The sequence below is a fragment of the Leptosomus discolor genome, chromosome 13 (assembly GCF_034619465.1).
Source record: "Leptosomus discolor isolate bLepDis1 chromosome 13, bLepDis1.hap2, whole genome shotgun sequence".
In the NCBI taxonomy this organism is placed as follows: Eukaryota; Metazoa; Chordata; class Aves; order Leptosomiformes; family Leptosomidae; genus Leptosomus; species Leptosomus discolor.
Window position 1 is genome coordinate 1,033,888 of NC_141403.1, and position 21,589 is coordinate 1,055,476.

Genomic DNA, 21,589 nt, shown 5'->3' on the forward strand with positions numbered 1-21,589 from the left:
CTTGCAGCAGCACGGTCTGGCCCAACGCTGTTTTTCAGGGCTGGGCCACCCGGGTCCCCGTGGCGGTGGCCAGACGCAGGGAGACCCTTCACTCTGCATCTGCCGCCTTCCCTGCCAGCCGGGTTTCTGCACGAGCTGCTCCTTTCCCAGCACCCAGAGCAGCCGGGGCTGCCTCCCGGACAGCGGGCCTTTGATGGGGGACGCTCTCCCGTCTCACTCGTGGGTCCTGTGTGTCTCTAGGGCTGCTTTCGGCATTCTAGCTTCCCACGATGCCACCCAGTGAGACGTCGCTGTGCCCCGGCAGCAGGACACCCAGCTAGATGTTGCCATCGGCCTGGACGGTCTCTGGGAGGGGCAGCACCAAGGGATGAGGCCACCATAAGGTCCCACCACTTCCCTTAGCCTGAGACTTGGTAACTGCAAAGTCTTCCTATGCCAAGTCGCCCAAATGACCACTGGCCACACTGCCGGTGGCTGCCTTGTGCCTCCAGCACGGCCTTCCCTGCCACCCCGTTGCTTCCCTGGGGGGGCCGTGCAAAACCTGCACTAGCTGAAGCACCGTCCCCGGCTCAGCACACCTCTGATGGGTCTCTGAACGCAAATCCCACTCGCTGCCAGCGCTTCGAGTCTTGCTCTGGCGCTCCCATAATCTCAGCACCCGCACCATGCCACGGACGCTTGTGGGGGTGCCTCTGGCCTGGCCGGCCTCCTCCGGGGCCTCTCACCCCATGGCTCAGCAGCCAGGTGGGCGCACGGCCCGAGCATGCGTCCCCTCCTCACCCGGTGGGTTATCGGCATGTCCCCTCCTCACCCGGTGGGTTATCGGCGCGTCCCCTCCTCACCCGGTGGGTTATCGGCGCGTCCCCTCCTCACCCAGTGGGTTATCGGCGCGTCTCCTCCTCACCCGGTGGGTTATCGGCGCGTCCCCTCCTCACCCGGTGGGTTATCGGCGCGTCCCCTCCTCACCCGGTGGGTTATCGGCGCGTCTCCTCCTCACCCGCTCACGGAGCGGCGGGTTATGGCGCTCGGACGCGTGTTGGCGTGGCGCTGTGCTCAGGCAGGTGAAACGACGAGGCCACGAGTCCGACGCGCTCCCAAGGGCCTCAGCCTTACCGACAGTCCCCCTTGGCATCACTGACAGCTATCGAGGGCATCTGCGGGGAACCAAAGGCTGCGAAGGTTGGCCCTGGCCTAGCCCCATCGCTGCCACCGCCGGGCATAGCTGCGGTTCGTCTCAGGGGGGTTTTGCCTGCACAGGAAGGCACGGTCGAGCCAGCAGAGAGCAATCGCTTACACACGTATCTAATACAGAGGTACCTGAATGAGCTAAACTAGACTTTCATCTCGTGCAGTTAAGGATGTTTAATTTTAATCCTCCGTCAATGGGAAGGGGGAAAAAAAAAGGTATGAAGTTCTAATAAATAAATCATGCCACCGAGTGCTCAGATCAGCACATCCTTGCTAGAAGCAGTGCAGGAAAAGCCGCCTTCCAGCACTGCAGCCTTCTTTAAAACATCTCCTCAAATAGACGCCGTCGCAAGCCAGTGATACAGCAGTGCTGTTGTGTGGACTTCAGATCGCAAAGCGTTTGCCATTCTGAGGGTGTGCAACACTGAGGAAGAAGAAAATGGTGAAATATTTAGTAGGTTTTGATGATCGACTTGAGACCTCTGGTTTTCCAACACCATGGCGCATCCGCTCTCAGACAGCCTGGCTGCTTTCAGGTGCCCCACGCTGGGCACCTGCCAAGGCAGCTGCTGAAACCAGGCGTCTGCTCGGAAAATCCAGACGCGAGATTGCGATGGAGGAAACTGTCTACGCTGCTGTTGCTGAAGCTACTGATTTTTACCTCCTCTGGTTTTAAATTACTTGGCGGCATTGTTTGCTCTGAAGGAGACAACTGGAAATTTAAAATGCGAGAGACGACTTTTGTAGTGCAACAGGCAAAAGACTTCATTTTCCTGGGATTTCTTGAGTGCTCAGACCCTGGTTAGGCTCCCACGATAGCAACTAGCACGGGCAACTATTGCATCTCAGTCAGATGCTACCAATTTCACCAAAGCCGCCAGTCTGTGCCGCAGCAGAATATTTGCAATATGTATTAGGGCAAAAGCTGTTTACCACCCACTGATGAGCTTTTATGTGTAAAACGTCCCTTTCACTCTGTGCTGAAGCAGACGCTTGCTTTGATAGTTATATGAAATAAACCTTAACTTTGCTTCAGGATATTTATAACCAAAACATGCAGAACTATTGCAACATAAAGTCTGCTTCACTGGGTCTTGCTGATATAAAAAGGAAAAAAGGCAGAAAACCAAGGTTAATGTAATAAAGAAAAAAGACAGACGAGTTCATGGAACACAGTTCAGATCTACAGCACTATGTTGTCCCAGCAATGCCACCAATTCAATTTAAATCCTAAGGAAAAAGCTAATGCTATTGAAGTGCTCAAATTAACAACGGCCCTGGCATTGTACATCACCCCTCCACGACAACCGGCACATCAAACACCTTCGCTGCTCTGCGCGGATGCAGAGCGGAGGAAAAGGAGTATGAAAGCGAAATGGTTTCTCATCCTCTGCCCTGCCAGAGGCAAACGCCAGCTCTCGCTGCTGTAAACGGTAAGGCAAGGCAATGCACGGTGTTCCGGGAAGACAGCGAGCACCACACCAGCAGGCAGGCGGGCAGGAAGGCGGGCAGAAGGAGACAGAGGTATTTTTAATTGATGCTAGACGAACATAAATAGATGAAGCTGGCATTAAGCAGCACAGCCCTTTTTCTCTCTTTGCCAGGTACCCATTTGCCCGGCCTCATAACCAAAGGCCAACATGACATCAGGAGCCCTGTGGTGTTTTGCCTTTGGGCAACAGCCGGTAAAACTGGTTTCATCTGGCAGGCGAGCATGTGAGCTGAGGTAATTGGTGTGTTCTTTTCTGCTTCAGATTCCTTATCTCACCCTGAATATTCCCATAACCTCCCTTTTTCCAGCCCTTTTGTTTCTCAACAAAAAAAATATTTACATTGAAATAAACAGTGGGAGCCTCTAGATCGCATCATGGGGAGACGCAGGTGCCGGTGACTTCCCGGACAAGGAGCAGTGCAGTGCCAGCTGCACAAAAGATGAGCTGGAAATGGGGGACTTCTGCTAGTGGGACATTGCCTGCTGAGCAGACGGGGTTTGGACAGACAGCGTATGATAAAGCAGCCACGCTCAAAACCAGCTGCCACTCCATTTTTCTTTCACTCCTGAGATCGGTTTGGATGATTTTTCTGTGGTGTTTTGCAACTGAAGAATAAAAAACCAGCTGAATGTGGTGGAAGCACAATGTGGGAGTCTTTCTTCCTACACACCAAGGCTGGAAACAACCAGGGCTGACTACTTCCAGGGCTGCAGTAGCAGGGCTCTGCCAGCACAGCCCCCCCAGGTTATGCAGAGGTTGAGCGGGCGTCCTGCGGGCGTCCCTCGCATCAGTCCCTGCTTTGCTGGCTGAGGAGAGCGGGGTCACGGGGTAAATCCTGCCAGCCAAAGCGTCTTGTCCAGCACATCCCTGAACGTACGTTATGGGGTTTTTGTTAGCTTAGCTGTGTGGATGAGTGGCTTCACCCATCGCAGCTGCTGGTTTGGGATGGCCACAGCACGGCTACAGGACACACATGCTCAGACAACTGAGGCAGCACCGCAGTCAGGTAACGTGTGCGTGTGCGAGCTGGGTGATAAGACAGACGTTTCTGGCTTGTCTGAAACACGTGAACCTCTATGAGGTGCCCCTGGAAAGAAGTTGCAAGGCAGAAAAGATTTTCTCCTTCCTGCCAAACATACTACTGATAAATATAAATGTAGTAGAAGGACTGGGCATGATGCCTAGCAGAGACTCACTGGAGATAAGGTCCCTGCTCTCTCTGGATTAAACCAGGTAGGATGCTTCCTCTGTCCCCTGTAACCTAAGGAAACGTGCTGGGCTTTTCAGAACTGTTCTTTCTACTTTGGAAGGGGACTCTTTTGGAAGGGTTCCCGCCTGGAAGCACGGAGTACCTTGGGGAATCTGGCCACAGACAAACCCAGACACTTAGTTTAGCCTCTCACATTGGAGCATTTTGAATGTTTTTCTCCTGCTCCTATGGAAATCACTGGTGAAGCTTCCCACTAAAGTCGAGCTGGATCCCAAGTCTGTAAACTCTGACACATTAAGAGGGAGAAGAAAATGCAGAACATAAGACAGAAAAGGGAGCCTTTAACCTGCAGAACAAGGCTAAAACACAAATCCAGTGGTTATGTTAAACAATCCAAATGAAAAGTATCCAAATGTACAGGATTATAGGAGAAGAAAGAAAACAGACAACTGGAAAGAGATGATGAAAAATGGTCTAAGGTAGGAGGAAGATATAAAAGGTGGGAAAATGAATGGGAAAATCCACTCCGGGATGAGGGAGGCGCCAAAGAAGATGTGAAAGGAGGACACAAGTGGAGGAAAGTCGGTGCTGAGCATGGGGATGGACACGCGGGCTTTGACATCAGGGTCTGAGCCCCATGGATGACACAAAGAGACTCCCCTGAGGAGTACTGACACCGCCAGAGAGGCTGGAAAATGTCTGAGCTGTTTGTGGTCACTGAGGAAAAAGACGTCGGGGTAATGGGGCAGGGCAGGAACGGAGCGGGGGGTCCCGCCGTCTTGCCCACCTTGCTGGACATGCCCCAGGGACCAAGCCTGGGCAGGTGCTGCAGGACCCCCTGCTTTTTCTTGAGGAGCTTTGGGACTTGCTGCAGCGCTGCAGAGCACAGGGCAGGGGCGTGCGGCACGGCGAGCGGGGCAGACCCCGGTGGCTCCTCCGCCACGTCCCCCCCTCCCCTGACCCACACACGCGCGCCCCTCTTTGCGCCACCCTGCTGCTCCCACCCCGCCAGCCAGCACCGGGGGGTACCCGGGGCCCAGGGGCCGCAGCGCTGCGCTGCCCCTACCCCCCGACGTGGTCCACGGGTGTTGGGGAACCAGGGGGCTTGAGGGGCCGCTGGGTGACCCCAGGGGGGCAGCTCTCCCCCAGCCCCAGCCCCACAACCGCGGGGCAGCTCGGCGGCAGCACACACTGCTCCTTGCCCCCCGGGTCTGTGGTCTGAAGCTGGGGGCGCAGCCTTGACCCCTCCTGGGTCTGAACTCTCGCCCGTGCTCGGAAATTTTTGGGCATGGTTTGGCAGCGTCTTGGCAGCCGAGCGACACGCTCCCCCCCCACTGTTCCCCCCTCCCTTTGGTGAAACACTGGCCAGCACCCCGCTTTGGCACGGAGACAGGCACCTCACCTTCAGGAAACACATTCTGGACTTTTAAGAAGAGTGAAATGAGGCAGCTGCCCACTGTGGGCAATTTAGCTTAATGTGATACTGGATTCAGCTGTTTAATACACCCAGATGCTCCAGCAGTGAGTGTATTAAAAAAAAAAATCTTCAATAAATAATGGAGATATTCATATGTTTGTTTGTTTGTTTCCTTTTTTAATGAAAATGGCAAAACCAGTAATTTGCTACTGTACATCTGCATCAGTTATTTAACATGACATCTTGCTGTAGTAACAATCCATCAACATCCAGTATTACATATGGATTCATAAAAAGGTTTATGCTTGTGTTGGTGCATTTGCTGTCTGCCAAGCCAATTATATATATTTTACAATAAATTATACATATTGAACTGAGAACCTGCTATGTTAATTGCTCACATTTTTATAGGGGAAAAATGTGGTCATGGAGTGACTTTTTAAGCATATTGAGAACACGGCAGAAGAAGATGCTGTGTCTTCAGTTTTTCAGAGCTGAAAAAAATCAATATTTAGCCCTACAATCAGCAAAACAAAACCAGAAAGAACAAACTTTGGGGAAGCTTTCTCTGGTGTCTTTTCATCCTCTTTCCTTTAGGCATCTGCATCTGGCCTGGTGAGGTATGGCAATATATGCACAATTCCAGTACTGTGAGTGTCCCATTGGAATGAAGACTAAACTTCTAGCTTCCCGACAGCTAAGGACACCCTGAAATGCCTTCCCAAACCAGGGCCCCACAAGGGAGCTGTGAGGAGCACTGGGTCTACCTTTCTCGAAGCTCTGCTGTTCATTTGTTCATTCTTCATCAACAATGTCATGTAATTATTAGCTGCAGCTTTGTTGTTCACAGAATTTCTATGAGTAATACTTTAAATATAGTTTATTACATCCAGCTCATCACTGGCACCTGATGGCTTCCAGCCCCCGTTAGGACTGAATCCCCATTCTGTTCCCTACTGAAAAAAATGTAAAAAAACCCCTCTCAGTTGAAAAAAAAAAAGAGAGGACAGAATCAAACAATTAAATCTCCAGATAATACAACAAGGGGATGAAAACAGAACGAAGTGATGTCTTACTTTTACGAAGTGATTCTGTGATTCTCCAGAAATAAACAGTGCTACTTAAGGGTGACACTTGGAGGAAGACATGCATTTGTGGCCTCTCCGGATCTCTAAGAAGTGCAAGGAAGCATGAAAGCCCTTCCCTCCTGCTTTTTATTTTTGAGGCAACTCATGCAGACTATTCTGTTTCCAACGCTGCTCGAAAGGCTCTGGTTTTATTTATGCTTGTTTCCTGAGAGTTCCTAGCTGTCGCCTGGGAGAAGAGCTCTTCCTGCAGCGAGTATCAGCCTTATCCCACCGCATGGAGCAGAGCCGTTTTCCTGCGCTTCCCAAAGCAAACCTTCCCTCAGACTCTGCCCTGCCCAGGCTCTCTGAAAACACGACCAAATGCCAAGGTGGGGGAACAGACAGACACAGAGCCCGTATTCATTTTTAAGAAAAACAGTCATGTGTTAGTGTAAATAATGACGGCTTCTGAAAAAAATCTATGTATTGTTTGTGTTTCTTTTGATGAATTTTCCTACAGTCCACAGCACATGTTGAGCAAGACAGAATGAAGTAATGGCCAGGCAGAAGATTGACTTTCTAATTAATGTACAGATGGTGGCAGGAGAAAATAATAAGAACATAATCTGTAACAAAACAGGCTTTTTCATGATGTCTCTTCTTTTTTTTTTTTTTTTTTGCCCAGCCTAAAGTGGCTGGCCTGTATTTTTTGTTGCAGTAACAGGTGCAACAGTTAAGTTTTTCTTCTTTAAAGAATGAAAACAATATCAAGACGATTTTCTCCATGCACTTTCACTCGAATTACTGTCCTTCTCTCGCTCTGGCAAGCTAAGGAAAACGTATGGGCTAACCACGTCCTCGCACGCACATTTCACTTGCCCTTGTTGTTCATCATCCCCACATCTTGCCATCGCCAACCTGGATTAGCAAGCGGCGTACAAAGCACAGACCTAACACCAGTGGCCAGTGATCCCGAATGCTTCACCTGTGGCATCGCCATTAGCCATTTTTGATGACTTCGTTTTCCCACATTAAGACCCTTTCCTGTTTACACAGAATTCTTCCTCCCGTACGCTACCTCCACCCTGCAGAGCTGAGCTGGCACTGCGGAGCGGCAGGACTGGGCCCAGGGCGCTGAGCCCCCCACCCAGCTGACTCCTCCAGCACCCACTCATGGTCACTCGGGGTCGCAGCTGGCCCGTCCCAGTAACGCCCTGCTCACACCCCTTCGTGCTTCGCCAGCACCCTCAGCCCCCCGTGCCTTTCCACGACCGGCTTTGATGCCCTTCTCCAGCCTAATTGTTTTTAAACAAGTCTTGCTGGTTTATTCAAGGTGCCGTGAGCACCACGTTCACCGAAACGCTGGTTCATGCAGACGATGCTTTTCCTGGCCCGGCTGCACACTTCGGTAGCCAGCACTATGGTAAGAAGAAGACCTTGGTGGCACCAAGGAGCAGGGTAGGGCCACATTTCACTCTCCCCATCAAACCTTTTCATGTCTTAGCCAGGCCAATCTTCTTGGAAACAGCAGAAACACAGAGTGGTTGAGGTTGGCAGGGACCTCTGGAGACCATCTGGTCCATCCACCCCCTACTCAAGCAGGGCCCCCTTGAGCTGGTCACCCAGCACTGTCCGCAGATGGCTTCTGAGTGTCTCCAGGGGACCCGCAGGATCTGGCTGAGGGTGGAGCAGGGAGCGGGGCACCCAGGCCCGCTCCATGCCAGCAGCACCCCTCGCACCCCCGCAGCCTGGGCCGGCCCCAGCAGCAGGCGCAGGAGCTGCCCTGGCCTGCAGCCCTCCCTCGCTGCTGGGCGGTTACAGCCACCGCCACCTTCTCCTCACCGGGGCTGCTCTTGCCGCGCTCGCCCACGCAGCAAGGCCCGGTGGGGTGGGGAGGGCGCCGTGACAAAGGGGCACTTGGCCACCCGTGCCAATCGGTCCCAACGTCTGCTGTGCAGAGCACCGCCTGAGACCGGACCAGGTGAGACTGCTGCAACAAAAGTGACGCCAAGCCAAACACTGAGGACAAGGAAATGCCCTAATTTTTAATGACATGCACCGAAAGAGGCGGTTCATCTTGTATCGCAGCTGTTACCAGGCCAGTGAGAAAGACAACAAAAAAAAAGCAACAACCAAGGATGTGACTAAATCTCTCAAGTTAAAAAGTAGATGTATATTTTAAATGAAGGCATAGTAGCTAAGAGAGACCAGAAAAAGGCAAAGATAAAGGGTAACATTTACTACCAATATGTGCAGAAATGTCTTGCTCGTCAGCTCCTCATCACGATACGGCCCCATATCATATCTTTGATGGAAGAGATCAGAAAAAGACCCATACACACCAGGGAACAGGAAAGAAGTGTTTCCTAAACTTTGAGAAATTCACTTTTTTTTCCCTACCAAAACAAGCTATATGCTACTCCGATTGATTTATTATCCCAGCAGTGCCTTTAGGGCTTAGTGGATATATTAACATTATGCAGGTAAAGACTTAAGAATAATCTTAAATAGCGCTTACAGCAGTTGTGGATCTGACTGATTTCTGCTGTTGTATGGTGAAAAAGACAGAAATGCTCCATGAAATTTAGGGAAAGACACTCGTGTGTTAGTGAGAAGGTGGGGAGACTACGTGTGGCAGTGAATTTGCTGCCGAGCCGGTGCATGAGCAACGCGGTGCAATTGGTTTGGTCTCTCAGAGAAGGTCCGACCACTGAGCCTGACACTCGTTCGCTCTCCAAAGAGCCACTGGAGGATTCTTCCCTTTCAGAAAGCGGCAGATCAATCAGGAACAAACCCGAATGCATGAAACATGTGAAAACCACCAAGTTACTTGCACTGTATTTGATTTTTCTCAAACATCGTTTCTTTGTACGCCCTCACTAGCCTTCAAAGTACTCCAAGTACTCTGCTCATGCAGTATCTGGTTTCAGGCAAACCAGCGTGGCAGTTTGCCTGAGCTGAGAAAATATGCTTGAAGTCGGCATTCACAGGCGGCTTCAACATCCCGAGGAAAATGCTTTGTTTTTGTAGCCTGAAAGTATGTCACAAACATGAATAGAATTATACGCTCGCTCTCCCTCGCCCTCAATCCTCTTTACCTTAGGAAAAAAATTATACACTTCCAATTACAGGGCCAGTTAAAATCAATACAAAGGTGGGAGAAAACAGATCATTTTTCTTATGGAAGTAACCGTTTTCATTAATTTTTCATTAGTCCTGCTTTTGTTGTGCTATCCATCACTGAAGGAGCTGGTATGCAGTAGATTACATTTAGGTTATCTTACATGCTTCCAGGATTTAGTAGATATTGCCTGATAAAGCTGCGAGCTTTATGGCTTTAACTTACATCTATCAATAATGCATCAGAAGAGAATTTTTCTGCAGAACAGCTGTCCCTGAGCCAAGCAGCTTTCTCCTGGAATAGCTGCACTGGTTACGGTGGAGATGATAGCACAGCTTTTAAACTACTCATCTAAAGGCTACAACTGCGAGAAAGAAGAGCAGATGCTTAAGGAGGGAGATAATCCGCGAGGGTTTGAGCCCTAGTTTCCCGCTGTTGTCATTTTTATTTTGCAGCGTTTGAAGCCAGGAGCCAGCTGTGCCTTGCCCCATCTCAGCAACCACACCTGAAAATGTTCCTGCCGTCAACCGCCCTGACGTGTGTCAGGGGTTTGTTGTGACCGTTATGTGAACGACCAAAGCGCTTTCTCAAATAGATTCTTGTTGCTATTCCCCAGCCCCCACTCGCCCCCCAATGCCTGAGCTCTGTGGTAAGGAACCGAAACATAGACAGAAAATTATAGTCACTACTGAAGAGCTGAGCCAGAGGAACGAGACGAAGACATCAGCAGACTCTACCCAAAACATGAAAGGTGAAGGGAATTCTATTTCGTTTGTTTTTCTCCCACTGGGGAAGGAATTAGAAAAAAAAAAAAATCCCAAGGGTACATCAAGCCTAACATGGTTGTAGTGTCACTTCTCAGGGATGCCTTGCACTTGCTTGAATGGCTTGCAACGCTCAGCTTTAAAAGCACGTGTGTCATAGCACCTCCCCAATTCCAACGGCTTTCCGTACTGCAACAGGGGTTGTGAAGTGAGTGGCAGTCGAGGCTCTTCAGCCTCCCCAGCTGCAGGATGAGCCTGTTGCTGCCTTCTTCCCTTGCAGGTGGAGAGGTGCTTAATTGAAGGTTTGTACAATGCTTTGAAGAGACCAAGCACTGCGTTAGGGCCAAAATTATTACTCTTGAGCTGCCCAGACACAGCCCCAAGCAGAAGAAAAACAAGCCTCCTGAACTGGAGAAAGCGAGGGAAAGAAATGCACGGCTGCTTTTGTTGTTTTCTGGTAATAAAGCGTTTTCAGTGTGAGCCACCCACAGCTGAGCATTCAGAAGCAGCAGGGATTCATGAAGTCACGGCTCCAGATCTCCAGAACTGGTGTCCACACGCTGCTTGTTTTGTCTCTTGTCTTTGCGGCTTCTTGGAGGTTAATCGAATGAAGTATCAAACACCCACTGGTGATCCTCACTAAGCCCTTTGCTTTGAACCAAAGCCAGAATGAGTGCAGCACGCCAGTTTAGGGGACTTCAGCACGTGCAGTTTTTGTTTTAAGCCAATGCCCACGTGCCCTGCCCTCCTAACGGCGCGTAGGCAAGGCCAGCCATCCCACGCTACGCGCCTTCTGCAGGAAAATTAATAGCAGCACTGACAAGCTACATAATAGAACAGAAGCTAGAAGACCATTTGGGGTTGTAGATGAGATCATTTATCAGTCCCAGCTCCAGAGTACAGAGACAGACCTCCCTCCCTCCATCTCTGCCCAGATCAGCAAGGCAGAGCTGTGCTCTGAGGACCAGGGGATGGGGCTTGCTGGGCTGGGCAAGAGCACCAACACCCCACACTCTCTGAGGGGCACAAACCCAGCCTGCTCACACCAGCGACAGCCTCTCCAGAGAGAAGAGCTCATGGATGTACAGTTTCAATGGGGCTGAGAGGGAAGAGCCTGATGGAACCACGCTTCCTCTGACCTGCAGTCGAAAATACACTATTTTATATCATACATCACAATATATCACGACAGAGATGACGTACGATAGTGACAGCCGATCGCCACGCCATCCTGCTTCTCATAATCCCTCATCCATAAATTCAGCTCACGATGTGGGTGTGGGGCAAGTTCACCGTGACTACAGAGGGCAGAAGATGGGATCTGGCCCATAATGTCTGACATCAGCTGAAAGATAGCACGCTCTTCGTTATTTTAGGGGCACGGGCCTCAATAATGTATTAGGCCCCTAAGCAACAATGGTGAAAAAAAAAATCACAGATTGAAGGAAAAGTGGACTTTTCCCCATCTGTCAGAGGACACCTCCACTTCTGGAGCTCATCCTTGCACAAACAGAAGATGTTTCAGCAGGTTGGCACTAGGGTTTTCCCCCAGCACCAACGTTTGGCTCCCGGTTACCAGCTAGCAGAGCTAGCTCACCTGACAAGGGGATAAACTTTTGTACTATGTGCCTGCATCTTTCTCTGAAAGAGGAGCAGGAACATGATTTTAGCAGTTTCATTCTCAGACAGAGGATCCCAAATACTAAGTCAGTTTTGGGGTCTTCAATAACCAGATCAATGAGGCAGCAGCCAAAGCCAATACGCGGACCTGATGCAACATATTGATTTTTGGTTGTGGCGATCCCTCCAGACCCTCAAGAAATAATAAACCACTCAAACTGAAGTCTGAGAAAAAGCAACTGGTCTACAGGCCCTAAGGATGTCTTGGTTTCATTTCCACTGTAAATAAACCTGAGGCAGCATGAATGCCGACGTACAAATACCAGTTGTCCCTAGAAATAATTTATAATATAGAATTCCACAGTCAAGAAATGACAGATGGAAATAAATGTTTTTATTTCTCTGAAAAACTGACCATTGGTCAATAAAAATCCTTTTCTCACCTCTCCCAAAATCAAAGCCTTCCTCCCCCTAATCCCCCAAAATGTGAACACTAAAGAAAAATGCACTTGACAAGTATTCGGGTGATGGCAAAACCCCTGTAATTAGTATAGCAATCAATTTTTAAAGGTTGCTGCAAAAAATTATGCTCACGAACAAAATGTTTCTCTTCAAACTAAAATCCGTGCCTGTTTAGCATAAAGGAAAATAATTGAATGGGTGGCTCAGCTTTCATGTTTTCAGAGGGTAGTAGGTTGTCCCCATTGGATTTCATTATGGATTCTATCGGGCATCCAAAAACAAAGCCTCAACTATACCTGCTTGTGCCAGGCAAGCACTGAAATGATCAGCTTTCTTCTAGACATGTGGCAACGGAGAGGAAAAACACTCACCAGGCCAGACTACCTGGCCAGTAAGTACCTGGAGACGGAATAAATTAGCAGCGCCTATTTACAAGTACTGCTTGTGGAGCGAGAGATTAACCGAGTGACTAAGCGGGACTCCACTTTCTCCAGCACGGGGTAAATTAACCGAGTCTTCAACAGGACGCTCAGTTTAAAGGTTCACCCCAGCGTGCCAGGATCCACGCTCACTTTACGCAGCTGTTGGTACATTAAGGAAGCGACAGGGGAAGAACTAAACCCTGGGTCAATGGTTATTGCAGAAACCCGGCGTTCACGTTACCAAAAGAAAAGGTGAAGACCCAGTTCCTCTGCCTGTGCCTCCCTGTGGGAAGGGGTGTTGGGTGGCATCTGCTATCTCTGCGTGCCCGCAGCAGTTCTCCTGGCAGCTGCTTAATCGTGTTGCTGAAGGACAACGTTGGCAGCTACTGCTCACTGCAGCTCTTCCTCTTGCTATTAAACACAGCACCACTGATAGCATAAAATGGAGTCACACTTTTTAATAAAAAATTAGATAAATTTAAACTATCGTACATGTCAAAACGACTAACCTCCAGAAACAAGCTGACCATAATCTGGTCCTTCTCGGCTCCCCCCACTCCCCCCTTCCTGGATATATTGCTCTGTTGATCAGTTTTTCTAAAGAACATTTTAAAAACCCATGGTTACAAGCCTCAGTTGCAAACAGGACCAGTCTCATTTGCTCTCTGAAAATCTACGTCTAGGTTATTCCTGCATACATTTTTCATCAGCCATAGCTTTGTTTATTCATGACCACTTACTCCATGACCACATCATAATTACAGAGACATTTACATTCAGGGTCTTGGAGTGATTTTTGACTCCGTCAACAACAAACACGGTCTCAGTGGGAGGGAGAGAGGCCAGTTGGGGATTTGGGAGGAGCACAAAGGTATCCTCAGTGTCACTGAGTCGGACAGGTACGTGCTGAGCAAGCAAAACCACCAGCTGAGCACAGCCCGCCAGCTTTGGGAGCAACGCCACGAAAAGCCCGGGTGGCAAAGCTCCTCGCCCTCCACACCCAGCCTGGGCAAAGGCTGTGGGCAGCGCGGCCATTGCTGATGCTCCGGGCCCGGCAGGCTGGGGTACAGGAGCTGCAGCCCCCCGGCTCCGGCCTGCCGCGGGGCACAGGCCTGCAGGCAAACATGGCGGCGGGCCGGGCCGGGCCGGGCCGGCCTGCGTGAGGGTCCCCTCGGGCCCACCCCCAGCGCCAGCACCGCCCCAGCGGGGAGGCTCCCCGGGGAGGCGCAGGGGGGGTTTCCGCAGCCAACAGCCTCTGAAACATCACGTCGCCTCGCGCTGGTACCCAGGTACTCTCAACCCACAGGGACCGGCATCTTTTTTGACATCACCAATTTCACACCACTTCCAACGGTTTGAAGATTTGTTAAAAATATTTATTTCCCAGGGTTTTAGCTTTCTGGCTTCTGCGCAAACTAACCACCAAACCGTGGGCAGCAAGGGCAAGCGCTTGTTTCGTAAGAGGACTACTTGCTGCTAACTGAAAACAAGCATTTTCAACGAGGCAGCTGTGTCAGTGCTGTGAATAGACAAATCAGCATCACATTGAAGATCCAATAACCTGCTAATGAGCCTTAATTTTTGGAGCCCCCTCCCTCCCCCATTTCCAAATTTCAGTAATTTCAAAACCATTGATGTGTGCTGCCAGAGAGTTATTTAGCTATGCCCTCTGACATCTTTTAATAAAAACCAGAAAAATGGTAGCGGTTTTTTTTGAGTTATCAGAGTATATTAAAAACCTTGTTACATGTATTTAACAATTTCTTTTTTTTTTTTTTTTCTTAAATAAATAGCAAAGTGTCCCCAAAATGAATGGAACGCCGGCACCATTGCATCGATAGAAACTTCCATACTAGGATGAATACACAGTCATAGTCTGGAATATTGCATAAAAAGGTACTTTGGAGGAAAGGTGGCGGTTGCTGGTGCATCTTAGTCGGTGAAAGCATCAACCCGTGAACGGTCCGTGCAGCGGTATCGTGACGTGGCATCTTTGCAAAATCTCACCGTCCCGAACCAGGCGGCTGCAGAGGTGGCCTCGGTGAGACTCTGCAAGAGAACAACTCAACGCAGGACATGGACTCACCACCTGCTCCCGAGAGCAACGCGGCCGATGGCGTCACACGAGGGGCTGACCATCTCGCTCTCTAGGCAGAACACCACTAGCTTTAACCGAGGGAAATGAACCACGACAAAACCAGACAGGCTGACTAACACTCAGCAGGGCAAGGGCTTGGAGAGCTGAAGTTGCCAACTCCTTAGTCAAGAGGGAAGAACGCAGCTATTTGCCGTGACATCAAAGGGTACAGAACCAGGCGGCAGTTTTTGACGGGCTTCCCTGGGCTGAGCTGGTGTTACGCTCAAGTCTGACCAACAGCCTCTCTTCAAACCGGGCCAAAGCCTCAAAAGGACAGTGCTGACGGGAGAGCAGCCATGGTCGGCACGCCAGAGAGAGCCTGCTGCCTTTAACTCACCCCACTGCGCGCGGCAGCGCTGCCGGAGCAGCCACGACTCCGTGCCCTGGGGTGCAGCGAGCTAAATCCCACCTTTCTGCTTCTGTTGGCTTAAATCAGACCCTCGTTACTTTAAACAGACTTTATTGTATTTAATACATTATAAAATTTGAAAAAATTGTAGGAAAGCAGCAGATTCAAACCAGAGCATCTCTACCAAATATTAATTATTCTGGCCCCCTTTGAAAAAACACAAAACAAAACAAAAACAACAGGAAAAAAAAAACTCATTCAAAAGAAAAGTTAACCTTTCACATCTGTGAGGGCAGACAAAAAGTGTGCGACTTCTGTACAAACTACATTTAAAGTTTCAGTCGACTAGCTTTCCACTGCAATGGATGGTCCTCTCCTGAACACCTGCCCATCCACCTCTAAAAAAGACAGACATAAACCTCCATACGCAAATAAAGTTGAGTCAAGGTGTGTACACGTTAAAAAGTGGATGGCTGTTCGGCAACGGAGAGTGGGTGAAGAGTAGCCTACGTATCCCCCATGGCAAGGGCTTGTACACCGTTAAGCGGGCCCGAGTAAGGCCTAGGACACTTAATGGCCATCATAGCAAGCACCAACCCCATTTACCACATTTCTGTCGTTGCATTTCCTACCCTTTGACATATACATACATATATATATGTACATACATACATATACATACATATTTTTAATATATATGTGTGTGTGTGTGTGTGTTTCCTTTTACACCTTGAGGTTATTATTATTACTACTATTCCAAATGTTCCCATATGAATTCAGGTGTGGTCTCTATATTTGATATAAATGTGTCTTTTATTCAATTTTAGTTCCAGGACTTCAAACGTTTGGAGTCCAAACTGCACATGAAACGTCCCCCTTTTTTTCCCCTCTCTCTTTTCCTTTTTTTTTTTTTTTTTTTTTTTTTTTGCATAAAGAAACACGTCCATTTTAGTCCAGAGGCTCTTGCTTTATTCGAATGACGGAGGGTGCACGAGATGTCCTTCTGAGTTCTCGTCTCAGTACGTATTCACTGAATTGGGAAGAGTCCACCCCACCTCCACACGAGCCAACAATCTCAAAACCTCTTTGCTGTAACCTCTCAAGTACCTGCAAAAAAGAGGAAACAAGCGCCAATGTATGAGTAAATAAACAGACCACGTGCTGTTCGAGGGTGATAACTGCTGTTTCCAAACGGATCCAGCCAGGAAACAAAAATGGTTACACACATCTGCTAACTGGTTCCTTCAGCGTCATTGTAGTGGACTGACTTCTGCTAGCTTAGGCCACTCAGCAATAAGAAGCGAAACGAAGAAAAATACATTTCATTTTTTTAGTACTTTTAGCAAATCCAGTATTCTTTTAGCCACAGAAACCTGCCTGGAAAAACGCATTCTCTGCTCCACAAAATTTACAACACAAAAGGGCAAGCACAGGATTGCACAGCAGATGCTGGAGGATGCTGAGCAAACACCTCAACTAAACGGTGACAACGCAGATATTGCTGTCGTAATTTCAGAAAAGCTACCGTCGTATTTTCTAGAGACTTAAAAACCAACCGTGACAACGGCTTGTGGCTTCAGTTACCTGTGGTAAAACCTGGGACCTTTTAACTTTAATTATGGGACTAATGAGTTCTGCCTATTCTCCTCCTTTCCTTCCTTTTCACAACCTGAGTGGTGCTTCCACTGGGAAATACAATGGCAAAAAGAAAAAAAAAAAAAAAAGGAAAGAAAAAAGACCCACAAGGAAAACGAAGAGCCAGGCAGGGCTCTCGGAGCAGCAGGGGGATGCGCCCGACAGAGCTCACCCAACAAATGATGGTGCAAAGCCCTCAGCTCCCAGCACCAGCTCCGGGACAAGAACGTGGTCTCCTTCCACACTGCTGTTCCTCTGTATTTCTTTTAATTACCCATGTTCAGGCTGTAACCGCAGGGCTGAGGCATTCTGCCCCTTCTCTACACTCTTTGCTGCTTTCATCATCACCTTCATCTGTTCTGCTGCCCATCTGTTCGCCTCACCCGTGAAGGAGACTCTTCCAGGGCTTCACCAGGGTCAGCCGTGATGGTCACCGGCCCCAAGGAGGGGCTGAGGCTCCCGTACCCCACAGGATGTAGGACCCTCTGTCCACCATGACCAGACCTCACTGGGGTTGTGCTGGGAGCAGGTACCTACCGAGTCTCGCCCAGCCATTTCACCAGTTAGCAAACTGGCTTGCATGCGTGCTGGGTCAGCAAGGGCAAGCAGAGCAGCAGAAGGCTGCAGAGGATTGGGGTGAGGGGAGAAACGAGCTGTGGGTTAAAAACGCTTAAAGAGAGAGACATGCCACGTCTTCACATGTATTGCTTCAGGCTGGCAAATGTCTTTCCAGAATACCTGAGCACGGCTAACTGCACAGCACATCTCAAAAAGGAGGGGGTGGGAAAAGAGACTTGAAAGCGACCATCAAAACATCCGCGCAATTTTTGTTTACCCGGATCTTTAGCTTTTAATAATATAAGCCAAAATCCCCCACAAATGTCTCAGTGGAAGCCACTGAAACAATAAAGCAGGAGAACTTAGGTCCTGAGAAAAAATGTGGTGGAAGCAACTGGTCAGGAAACCAGCCCAGGCCTGGACAGACCTTTTGGTCTGTACCTCGTTCTCCAGGTCTACTGGTAGTCCCTGTCCTGCCCCGCATTGTTATACAGACCAGGAGATGCTTATGTCCCTCCAGAACGGAAGCTGCAGCAATATCCATGTGGGATCACCATCTCTCCTGACGCCTGTGCCTATTTCGCCGCTCTGATTCGAGTTGTCCACATCAGTCGATACGCTCGGCAATTCTCGTGTGGTAAAAATGTCAGCACCGGAGTCAGTCAGCAGCAGCTAAAGGATACAACTGCTTTGAGAGCTTCCATACGGCATGTGGCTGAACCACCCTCCTTGGAAGCCCTATCCCTCTTCAGCTCTACTCTTACACCTACGGCTGGTCTGAATTTGCATTAGTCACTGCGACAAAACAGCTTTGATGTTTCAGCCGGACAGCAAAGGCCAGTAAGAGACAACTGTGCAAGCCCAACAGGGGTTAACCCTATCTTGATAGGCCTAGATCGGCCTGCCCAGATGCCTGTGTTACGCGCTGGCATGCACGCTGTGCCTTCTGCGCGTACTGCGGCGCTCGGCTCCCCTCCTCTGGGGAGAGCAGAGCCTCCGCACCTGGACAGCGGGACCCGGCGGATGGAAAGAGGCCAAGCTCAGCTCGCAAGTCTCTTCCGTGTGAGAAACTACTCACGAGTCTGCAGCATTTAGGAGGCGTATCTAAACCACACAGCGCCAACAGAGCTAGCGACAACTCCAGACGTGAAGGAGCGTTCTCGCTCCAAAGTGCTGGCTGTGCAGGATGTGCTAACGAGCTGGAGACAGGTGTGTGAGCTTGTTTGGTTTTAACCCACAAAGGATAAAACAGATCACACTATAACTTACAAGTTTATTATAATTATTCCAGAAGTTACCTGCACTTGTCTCCCAGACTTTTTCTCACCCATTTCGTTCACTACTGATTTTAGATATTGCTACATCGAATCACAGAATGGTTTGAGCTGGAAGAGACCCTCAAAGGTTATCTAGTTTGTCCCTCTTCAACTAGACCAGGTTGCTCAGAGCCCTGTCCAACCTGACCTGGAATGTTTCCAGGGATGGGGCATTCACCACCTCGCTGGGCAACATGGTCCAGTGTTTCAACACCCTCATTGTAAAAAATTTCTTCCTTACATCATGTCTAAATCTACCCTATTTTAGTTTAAAACCATTACCCCTTGTCCTATTGCAACAGGCCTTCACCATGCCGTAAGAAAATTAGGAAGAACTGCTGAAAGGGAGAGAGGAGGGTCTTCCCTGAGACCGCAGGAATGGACAGGTCCCTGTTTGCAACAAGCAGGCGTGGCTTCGGGCTTGTTACCAGAGCGAGGCGGAAGACTGAACGTGTTTGTCCAAAGTAAAAAGTAGATGGGGATTTATTCAGGAAGTATTAGAGGGGTCTTTATCAAACGCAAGAGACCTGGGTAACACTGGAACAAGGACGCACCAGTTTTTAACCACACCTGTAGTAACTTTCCCCCACTGTTCCCTTCCCATGACATGCCTTGCCTGGCAGTCTCGTTGAAGGGTCGAAGTCTCCCTAAGGTGTCCCAGTCTGAAGGACAGCAGAGGGGGCTGAGGCAAAGTCCCCTCTACGAGGGTAAGACTTGCCAGACGCCTTCTGCTGTGGCCACAGGCTGCTCCCTTCTGCAGAAATACCAGGTCCTTTTTCAGGAGGAGGGAGAAGAAAGGAGGAGGACGCTGGCTGTGTTCTCCCTCTGTGGAAGTGTGGCCCCTCCTTTCAGTAGCTGGTCAATGCTAAGGTCCCATCATCTCTTTCTCACGTTAATTCCCCTTTCCCCTCACTTCTCACTTGTTACACCCAGAATAAGAGACCGGGACTACTACTTTTTCCTCCTCCGTTCCTCCTGTTTAGTTTCAGAGCTCCTCTGGACTCTGGCAAATCAGAACATCACCTTTCTCAGGTGGAAGGACAGCTCCAGGCACCCTCACAACAGGCTCCGTGGGGATGTGGCATCTCCCCTCCCTGCCTCGAGACATCCTTGCGCCCTCTCATTAAGCCAGAAAACAATTTATAATGAGCAGGGCAAGGGACTGGAAGCAGGCTTTAATGGTCACCTATATTCAAATGTCACAAAAATGTTTCTCCAAATGTGCAATGTCTTTATATTGAGGCAAACCTATATCTCCTGGAGCAGGTTTTTAACACTACTGTAGTTTGCTTGAAAAGAAACTTGGTGATGGTCTGTGTGAATTAAGTCGAGACAGCAGCCCTGACTCCAGAGAACGAAATAACTAGCTCAAAGTCTCCAGTTCGTTTTGTTCACCAAAAGGCTCCGGTGACAGGGAAGAGGGTCAACCCACCGGCGCCGGGCCAGCAGGCTGCCTTCCCGAAAACGCACACGGGACCTCCTACCTGCACTGAGTTGAGGTGACAGTATCCGTTCAGGGGGAACCTGATGACGTGCGTCGAGTCGTGATTCCAGCCAGCGTTGACAGAATTGCACATCACGTCACCGATCTCTGGAAACACTTCTTCTATCAACGACTTGTCGCCGCTCAGCGTAATCCTCTCGCCAAGGTCTGGGGCAACTCGCACCACCAGGCACTCGCAAGACTTTGAGAAGCGGCCACTCTCCCGGTCCTGTTTCCACCTTTCCATCTCTCCCAGCATGGGCTGAAGCTGGAAATACTTTGCTTCTTCATATAACAAACTGTAGTCCTGAAAGACACGTATATCACCGTGCACAATTAAGGAAGAGGCATTGCTAGCGCACCGCTTAATGTCCGTGGTTACTCAGGCTGATGCCGCTCTGGATCTGGAACCCTTCAGACACAGCTGGTAATTACTGGGGAGGGAGGTGTAATAAAGTAACGGCGCAGGCGAAAAATAACCACCAGCCACTTGAACAGACTGGGTATAGCAGCCGTCGTGAGGGGAGGGGGAGGCTGTGCTTGCTCAACTCCCTCCTGCTATGGAATTATCCAGGCAAAAATCACACTTTTCCCCGTATTTCATCCCCACAGTGATGTCATAGAATAATGACCTCATTGAACAGATGGAACAGAATTCAATCAGGATTCAGAAAATTCATCACTAGGATCCATCGCGTCTTACAGCAATACTAGCAGGCACTGTAACAGGTATAAGAATTTAAATGAGGGAGCCTGCAATGGTTCTAAGTGTAAAATGATCCAGATATTTGCATAATGAATTGCACATATTACTGCATTTTAAAAATTAAGTATTTTTTAATACCTCCCCATTTTGCCGACAGTATTGTTTACTACATTGTCTCAAACGTCAGAGCAGAGAGAATGCATTTCTAAGCACAGCCAGTACAGAAGTAATTTAGAACTGATGATCTGGAGTCTGTCTACTGCCATTTTTTACATGAAAAAAAAAAATAAAATAAATCTTGTTTTTCTAGGTTTAAGAGCGTAAAACCATTTGGAAATTTTTTATACGGAGAAAAGCAACACATGAGAATTGGGGAAGACAGAGGAAGAGAGTGACAACAAAGGAAGACTGCTGACAGGCAAGAGGGCCCTGAATTTGAGCTACAGACAGACTGCTTTATGAGAATGGGACACCTAAACCATGCTCGAGGTACTGCTTACATTTAACGTGTAAGAAAAAGTAATCTAATCTGTATATTTCTGAGAAACAAGGACTGCTGTTCATTTTAAACACCGATCTTTAGGACACCTTAAAGCGTAACTGGGAAGGAAACCCCTTTGAACCCCGTGTTGGTTGGGTGA

At 49.2% G+C, this 21,589-nt stretch overlaps 1 protein-coding gene across 2 annotated transcripts in view; it reads right to left on the reverse strand.

Moving 5' to 3' along the window:
* Positions 1-16,198: 16,198 nt before the first annotated feature.
* KCTD1 (potassium channel tetramerization domain containing 1) overlaps positions 16,199-21,589 on the reverse strand; it is a 68,736-nt gene continuing 63,345 nt past the window's right edge. For both annotated transcript variants that reach the window (XM_086472651.1, XM_086472652.1), the window contains exons 5-6: positions 20,244-20,549; positions 16,199-16,357 (exon numbers count right to left, since the gene is read on the reverse strand). In XM_086472651.1, the coding sequence (XP_086328777.1) occupies positions 16,199-16,357; positions 20,244-20,549 (465 nt within the window). The remainder of the gene's footprint in view (positions 16,358-20,243; positions 20,550-21,589) is intronic.